The following is a 9228-nucleotide window of genomic DNA, read 5'->3' on the forward strand; positions in this document are numbered from 1 at the left end:
TAATGCTACAAATGGCTTCACTTTAAACAATGTAATGCATGCTTCCTGAATAAAAGAATTAATTTCTTTATAAAGTATTGACCCCAAACTTTGAATGGTACATATTATAAAATACTGTTAATAAATGTTATCATATTCAATTTTCTTGTGGAGTTCATGACGGACAGCTGCAGGCATTCCTGGTTCATTATTTTCAGAACATCGTAAAATAACGAAACTTTCCACAGGGCCACATAAACAGGACACAGCACGTTGACCTGTCGGCATTCTTCCTCATCTGTTTCTCCTGCCTGCAACATGCCACAGGTCTTCATCTGTTTTCCAATGCTTCACTTGAACCGCTGGAACTAATCGCACGCCCTCAATCTAAAGCAGACTGATGGTTATTCTACCTCAGCGTGATTGTTAGTGGTCCACATCAGTGCCTGCGTGACTCTCAATAGCTGAGAACAACGGGGACTGATTTCGTGGTTCTGTATGAATGCATGTTTATATCAATGTTGATTTGATATTATATTCATTTGGTCATGTGCATATACTGCAACAGGGTGCTTACAAGCAACAGACTGAATGGACAGGAGGAAATATATATTGGGACAAAGTTAACATTCATTTATTCAGACCAAAAAAATAATAATATTGGTTTCCAAATGTAATTAAAATCTGGAAACATGTAAACCAAAACAATATTATAAAGTAAAAATGTATAGTAAAAAGTAGTAAAATGTTTGATATATTTTGGTTCTGAGGAACTGAATAGCACAAAGTATGCCATTTTGAAACTAACATAAGCAGCAAATTCTAAATGTGAAATTTGTAACACTACTCACAAATAAATCATACAAATAAATATTTGAAGTGCACAACTAATTAAATACAAGAAAATCTACTTCAAAAGTTAGATTTGAGTTAGGTTGAAGGCTACCTGTCCGGTCGCTCATGTGTGAAGGCTCGGAATCATATCTGTGAAGTTCTCAAAGTTTTCTTCTTTAGCTTGATCCTGAGCCACAGCAAGCGCGAGGTTCAAGTCCACCTCTGATTGTTCCCGCAATGAATAATTGCGACCCAGCGTTATGATCTCGTGTTCAGACAACCCGAACGTCCATTTCAGCCAACAGAGTCCTGTGAAGAACACAAGCCATTACAGAATGCTTGAGCACTTGTCAAACTAAACAGTGTAAGTGGGTACGCATATTTTGAAGCTTAGCAAGCTGGTCTTTGGTTGGTCATGAGCTGGTTTAAGCTGGTTATGAGCTGGTCCTGAGCAGGAGCTAGTTGCTTAAGAACAGCACATGACCAAAGTCTCTTAATACAAGTCATGTCACTCGCTGGCCATCTTTGAAACACCTCTGGGCATTCAAGTGCAGCTCCCATCTCTTTGAATGGGAAAACTTCAAATTCTCCAATGAGCTTAGGATTAAATTTAATATCTGAAATCACCAAAGAAATCTGGGCAGATGTTTCATAAATGTTGTCATTTTTGCTCAAATAGCCTTAAAAAATTCTTATGCTAGATCAGCCATTTTATTTGACAATGTGTTTAATGTCACAACTATGATGTGTATGTTAGAAATCAGAATTTAATACAGTTGTTTCTTTTACTGTGTTGTACCCAGACACAGACACCAAAAGAACTCTGAGTTTTGTCCCCAATCAGCCACAACAACTGCGAGAGGACATTTTGCAAGTCAGTTCTATTTCTGTAGTTTAATTTACACCCACAATAAATCTCAAATTCAGTGAGCCTGAGCCCAAAATTGCACTCAAAATAAATTATATGGCAGGCTATAACAAGGTGTTATGTACCTTTTATTTGTATTTCTGGCTGCCTTCTTACCTAAATGACTCATATGGAATGAAGCCAGTGCTGCTTGGGTCACTCGTGGTGAAGAACTGTTTTTACTTTCTTCTGCTCTTCCTCACTAATGGATTTTACCTTGCTAATAATGGTGCCAATATTGGCCTTGGGGAACTAAGTAATTGAGAAACATACGTGAAGGGATTTTAATGAAGTTTCTGTGTAAAACAAATTTGAATAAATTGAGACTTTGTAGATTTTTGTGCTACCTCCTCTGCATGCTGCTCCATGTAACTGAATGTAAATTCATCAGCATCCAGCAGCTGGAAGGGCTGAATTGTTCAGATCCAGCCGAGCTCCCACATACAAATCCTGAGCTGTGAAATACTCAGACATCTCACTCTTAAACAGCTCCTGTCCTGGCTTCTTTACCCGACCTCTCTTTAAAAACTTACCCCCAATCACACCTTAAACAACAAGAACAATGGAACAACATTAGGTATAATCTTAATCTTATGTTTTTATCTGATCTGAATGTAAAGGAACAGGAGGACAGTACCTGAGTTTCTCTGAGGAGGTTCAAAGACCGCTATGGTATCATCGCTGAGGTAGACATATATGATAAAAACACGTTCTTTGTCCACAGGACTGTCTGTAAGCATTTTCGCCACAAATCTCAACACATTGCTTACCAGACCTTGCCTAAAGTTGAGGAAAAAAAAGTGTCATTTATTATCTGGCTGAGAAATGTTTTGTTACAGGAATGAATAGAATAAAAGTTTTATCATTGATTTGACATTTTAAAATCAAACTAATCATGTAGATGTTTTTGTTTTTGTTTGAGCTTAATATTTATTCTCATTGTAAAAAGTATTTATTCATACTATACCATTGGTACACTGAATAAAACATCCAAACATATAGAGTTTGATGATTTTATTTTTAAAATGGTTATTTTGAAGAGATAGTTAAAAAAATCTATCATTACTTACTCTCAAGATGTTCCCATCATGTATGACTTTATTTCTTCTTCAGAATACAAATTTGTGCACCAAATCAGCACAATAGAATGATTTATATTAAACAAATAACTTGTCCTTTTAGACTCTATTTATTATGCAATTAACAAAAGTCAAAAAGGCTTCTAACACTTGCTTGCTCTATTCTTTTTCTATTCTATCTGATTTCTGTTTTCTTATATATATATATATATATATTATATATATATATATATATATATATATATATATATATATATATAAACTTGCTATGTTTACTGCGTTAAGCTGACTAAGACTTATTATAGCACTTGTATATCATTGCTCTTTTGTTGATTTTAATTGCTTTCATTGTTCTAATTTGTAAGTAGCATTGGATAAAAGTGTCTGCTAAATGACTAAAAGTAAATGTAAATTTCTGAAGGATCATGTGACACTGCGGAAAAGTAATGGCTGCTGAAAATTAAGACTTGACACAGCCTCCTAGACTGAACAGACCAAACTGCATGTGACACACTTGTGCCAAGTTTTCTTGTATTCTCACTATACTAATGGACTCCCTGACTTTGCTAGAAAGTTTGAAGACCTGTTCTCTTTCCAGCTTACAGTGACTATTCTTAAAATATATAGTTCACCAGGCTGACAAGATCAGGATGGGTCTTGATTCCTGTCACTTAGCTGCTTTGAGGTTATTAGTATTTATAAAAGAGCCCTTCACTTTGAAGAGCATTCTTTTCCCTTCAAACTCTAAGCCTGCCAATGTCTGACATTGTATTGTCCAAAGCAAATTGAGCGAGACAGTTATTTCCAGCGTGATACTGGTTCTTGGGATTATATTTGGAAGCAAAACACTGCGAAAACAATGTATAATAATAAACTGACTTGAAAAAGTGTTTTACATCGGAAGTATGGTGAGATTGCGGTTGAGCTTCTGATTATTTATAAAGGGCATGTGTTCATCCATGTGCTTTATTGCAAAAAGCTGCACTAAACTGATGAAGGATGACTTTAGTAGGACAGACAAGGGTCTAATGTCTTCTAGCAAAATGATCAGAAAGCCAGTTAGAGGCTGACATGTTGTTTTGATCTAATATTAATCATTTTAAATGGAAGGCAACCATATACTCTAGATGTCCTAAGGGAGATTAGCTCCACTGGTTACCTGTCTTTTTCCATAAGCTTCTTGAAATCCTTCTGTGGAGGTTTAGGCAACAAGCCCTGACAGGAGCACAGCGAATCTTCCTCAGATCCAAATCCAGTGTAGGGTGGCACCTGTCTGGCTGCTTTAGGAGGGAGCGAGGCCTGGTATGAGACAGGTGTGAAGTCCTCTGTGAAGCCACACAGGAAGAAAACCTCAAACACACAAATATTTAAGCAGACATATGCATGGAAAACCGGAAGTGACGCCAGACTGGCTGGTTTACTCATATGAATTCAATCAGCAACCTCTTAACCTCTGAGAAACGGACAAGTGCTTCATCAGAGCATGTGTCACCTCGACTCCGTTAGACTCATGTGTAACTAATGCTATGATCTGTTCGGCCAGCATAACGCCGCAGCAGACAAATGCACGTGCACCCGTATTGTGTTACCACTGGCATGGAGCTCGTGTGCCTCTCATGTCCGGGTTTTTGAAGATAAAGAGGCCAAGCTGGTCATTGCTCATATCTGCTGTCCAAAAACTGAGTCACCTTGAGGTGTCAATCAGTTCTGCACCTTTAGTCTTCTGTCGTTCAATGCGTGTTATTCCAACAGTTATTCACAGAGATGAAAGCACACTAGGGAGCATTAGGCTCTCATAGAGATGTGGGATTTACGACAGGAAGACTTTGATAATAATGAACAGCTTGTCAGACCACACAGATGCGATGTGTACAGAGAATGAGGGGTTGGGGTATGTACATTTTCTTTTCAGTTTACTACAAAAAGCAGTCGAGCATAAAATTGCAAATGCTGTAGAGAGTTTGTCTGGAGCAATCAAAATAAACATGAGTTCACGACATAGTTCTAAAGTCACAGGTGAAACTCAATACTGACATCATGTGGCCATTAAGAGCGGGGCCAAACCCCTCCCTCCAATTTTTTATAAAACCGCAAAATAATAAAAGAATCTATTTTCCTGTTCTATTTTATACTATAAAAATAATAATAATTTAATAATAGTAAAAAATAATAATAAAAACTTTCTCTCTTTTACTCTCTTTTGCCTGGAATCAAATTGTTTTCATTTATACAACGCTATTTAACCACAAATCACGAATTAGGACATATTAATCAAATATAATGTTATCTCCTTTAAAAGCATAAATACTACTGCCTCCCCTTGAGGCGCGATGTAACTCACCAATGCCATATTTAGACCGATAATACTCTTTAGTGAAGTTGTCGCAGTCACAAATTAACATCCTACGACCCCACACATTAATGACGCCTCCAATGGTCAGGTCACAGTCTTTGTAGAATTCTTCTTCTACTGCTCCAGTCTGTAAAATGTTTAGGAGACATTTACATACTCGTCCATTCAAATTTAAACAGCTGGCTACTGAACTGATTAAAAAAATGAATTTATAGAAATAAACAATTGTTATGAAATTCCTAAGGGCATTGATAATGGACCAATGTTTAGTCTGTACTAACCTTGAGGCTATCCAAAATGTAGCGTCCTCCTTGTCCGACCGGTCCGAATACATTGAGGACTGTGCGGTCTGTTATTTCTCCAGGCTGGCGTTTGGGAATAGGAGCATGCTGTTTGACACAATCAAGAGGAAAATAATTGACATTTTGCAGAACCTGAAGGACAAGTGAAATCTGCCAATGGGTTCATTATTAATTTTTCACTGGGGGACTCCTGCAAAACCTTTTTAGATTACATTTAGTAAGAGGCAACAGAATGAGTGAAAAGACTACATGAGAACAGAAAAGAAATTCTTCTTGCTTCATTATGAATTTAGACTGCAAAACAAGCAGAGAGGAAACTGAAAAGTGCTTTGGGAAGTTGGATATTCTTTCAGCCCTGTCAGTCTGGATAAAAGCTTGGCATGGAGGATGGAGAAATGTGTCCAAGCAAAAGAGTAGAGAGGAACTGATAACCACTGAACTGGATTGAACAGTGACCATTTAATTTCATGTTTCTCAAAGACATTCATTGAAGTCATCACCTCTGCATTTATTTGATCAAAATACAGTAAAAACAGTAATATTGTGAAATATCATAACAATATAAAATAACGATTTAATATTTGAATAACTTTTTAAATGTGAGAGCAAAGCTGAAGAAACATTTCTTCTTATTATCAAGATATTTTAATAAATTATGGATGTGTAATATTTTTTTTTATTTATTTTTTTGCAGTGCTGTCTTTTACAGACCTTGGGAAGCTTTCCCCTGTGCAGAAATTTAGGGACAGCATCTCGACCAGAGTTTGGAAGGACAACTTCGTAAATTTCCATTGTGTCATCTGCCAGGAAGTAATGCAAGATCAGCTCTCTGGGGTCTCCAAACATCCTCTCAGTATCATCCCAGTAGCAGTAGAAGCGCAAGACTTTGCGGTCATGTTCCAAAAACTGCTTCAGGGTATCTATTCTTTCATACGGCCGCAGTGGCTTCATGTTCTCCTCCATCTGTGAGAGGGAAAGAAACAGTATAACATTGAAGTATTGATATTGCTATATAGATACACAATGCTTTCTTACCTCTTGTCGATGTGTGGAATAGGGATCTGCTGGCGTGGAAGCAGGGGGGATTAGGCGCACCCCCATTTTTATCAAGAAGTTGCGTGTGAAGGGGTCACAGTCCGTAATCATAAAGGTTCTGTTATAGAACACTATTTCCTGATTGATGTTAAAATGGTGCACATTGTAGAAGCAATCATCTTTAGGAGCTGGGAGAGGAATGCGGTGCCTCCGAATCAGGGTTCCTACATTGAAGGAGAACAGATGGATTTAAACAGGATGTTTTTACTGGTTTGTCGTTAATCAGGATGCTATACATTTGATTCTGATGGTTCACCCTGTGGGATCCCACTGTTTTTGAGCTCTGGCTCCACTACTTGTATGGTGTCATCCTCCAGATAGAAGTAAATCTTGCACTTTCTAACTCTATATTTTTCTTCCCTCCTCTGAGGTACAGCTTCTTGGAAATAAGCTTCAAAACACAGGACCTTTGGGTAGGAAAATAGCATGGAAAATTAGGATAATTTGCACAGCATTATAGGTAAAATGGCTATATTATGTTTCCTCATAATAAGGACAAACCTGTTTGTCAAAAGCAACCCATGCAGGAGCATTGCTGCCCTCTCCCTTTGGAAAAAGTGAATACTTGGGTCTTGTGCCCTGCCCCAGGAGAAGTTCTCCTCCAATGCCTGGCTTCTCTGACCCAACCATCATGGCTACTCCATTTGAATAATCAAAATGCTGAGATTTGTGAAATTTGTCTTTTCCAAGCTGGAAAATAATGAAGAGAAAATAAAATGACACTCTAAAGTGTTTTCATAATTTTATGACACAATCTTTGTTTCTATCAATTTAACTTCATTTTATGTGTTTTTTGGGGGGGGGGGGGGTTTCTTTGTCAGTAATTAATGGTTAAAAACATAGAATGAACTTCACTGCAGGTTGTGAAATTAGCAATAAAATAATTTCAACGTTTTACATTTACATTTATTCATTTAGCAGACGCTTTTATCCAAAGCGACTTACAAATGAGGACAGTGGAAGCAATCAAAAACAACAAAAAGAGTAATGATATATAAGTGCTATAACAAGTCTCAGTTAGGTTAACACAGTACATGTAGCATGGGCTTTTAAATAATATAATAAATAAAAGGAAAACGGATAGAATAGAAAAAGAATAGAGCAAGCTAGTGTTAGAGGTTATATATATATATATATTCACACACACACACACACACACACACACACAATTGCACAATAAATGAAAATAAAATAGAATACAAAAAGATTAGAAAGGCAGTTAGAATTAGAATAGTGAGTGCTAAAGTTAGAGGGTCAAATAAAGATGGAAGAAATGGGTTTTAAGACGATTCTTGAAGATGGCGGAGGACTCAGCTGCTCGGATTGAGTTGGGAAGGTCATTCCACCAGGAGGGAACATTTAATTTAAAAGTCCGTAAAAGTGACTTTGTGCTTCTTTGGGATGGTACAATCAAGCGAAGTCCACTTGCAGAACACAAGCTTCTAGAGGGCACATAAGTCTGAAATAACAAATTTAGGTAAATGGGTGCAGAGCCAGTGGTAGTTTTGTAGGCAAACATCAATGCCTTGAATTTTATGTGAGCAGCTATTGGAAACCAGTCCGAATTGATAAACAGAGGTGTGACGTGTATTCTTTTTGGCTCATTAAAAATTAATCTTGCTGCCGCGTTCTGGATTAATTGTAAAGATTTGATAGAACTGGTTGGAAGACCTGCCAATAGGGCATTGCGCTGTCCATTCTGGACAGAACAAGAGCTTGAACAAGGAGTTGTGCAGTATGTTCCGGAAGAAAGGGCCTGATCTTCTTGATGTTGAATAAAGCAAATCTGCAGGACCGGACAGTTTTAGCAATGAATGTGCTCTGAGAAAGTCAGCTGTTTTAGGCAGCAATGATTACATAAATGAACTCGCTAAATAACTAAATAGAATAGTAACGTTTGATACTACAAACACACACACACACACACACACACACACACACTTTCAATATTTTCAGTTTTATAAGTAAATATTAGCGAACCGCTCTATAGCTAGCAATACTTAATCAGCCTTTATTCACATAAAGTTGTTTTCCCTCAACAAAGACAGAACATTTCTAAAGATCATTTTTGTTATCACTTACATTTCTTTTGACTGAATTTCCAGGTAACATTGGTAAGGCCATTATTGGTAGCAAGTAATGTAGGTTTTCTCAGAGCAGGACGAGCCCAGACTGATGAAAACTGGTCGCCAAGATAACAACTTGTTTGCAAACAGTATTGCTAGGCAACGAAACCCAGATCACGTGACAATACATTCATCGGTCTTCAGTTCAAATATGATTTCGCTTGAAAGACGTAAATCATATTTCAGGTTTATCGAAGTCCTTGCTTAGGCCAGTTTTATCATCTCTCTGTGTTCCATAACCCGTAACATGCACTGACAGACAGACTGATAGATGGATTGTACAGTGAGAAATAAATAATTTTGAGATTATATAAATTACTTATGAACATACTCCTGGACCTAATTTACATTTGAATCTTTTCAACCAAGTTATTGTTACCTTAAACTGCATAATCTATTAAGATTAACCGGCTGGCCAAATTCTTATGAAAGCCCTTAACTTATAATATACACAGGTGCTGACCATATAATTAGGGTATCATCAAAAAGTTGATTTCACTAATTCCATTCAAAAAGTGAAACTTGTATATTATATTCATTAATTTCACACAGA

At 37.1% G+C, this 9228-nt stretch overlaps 1 protein-coding gene across 1 annotated transcript; it reads right to left on the reverse strand.

Annotated features, from left to right (window-relative positions):
- Positions 1–1903: 1903 nt before the first annotated feature.
- Positions 1904–8748, reverse strand: LOC113076773 (EF-hand domain-containing family member C2-like; the record flags this gene model as incomplete). Its single annotated transcript, XM_026249467.1, is given in 12 exon segments — positions 1904–1972; positions 2068–2127; positions 2129–2265; positions 2358–2500; positions 3959–4124; positions 5141–5279; positions 5434–5541; positions 6166–6417; positions 6490–6713; positions 6806–6956; positions 7051–7239; positions 8632–8748. Coding segments are annotated over 12 exon segments (1680 nt in total), but the record flags the coding sequence as incomplete, so codon positions are not given.
- Between the last annotated feature and the right edge of the window lie 480 nt (positions 8749–9228).

The sequence above is a fragment of the Carassius auratus genome, unplaced genomic scaffold (assembly GCF_003368295.1).
Source record: "Carassius auratus strain Wakin unplaced genomic scaffold, ASM336829v1 scaf_tig00021222, whole genome shotgun sequence".
NCBI lineage: Eukaryota > Metazoa > Chordata > Actinopteri > Cypriniformes > Cyprinidae > Carassius > Carassius auratus.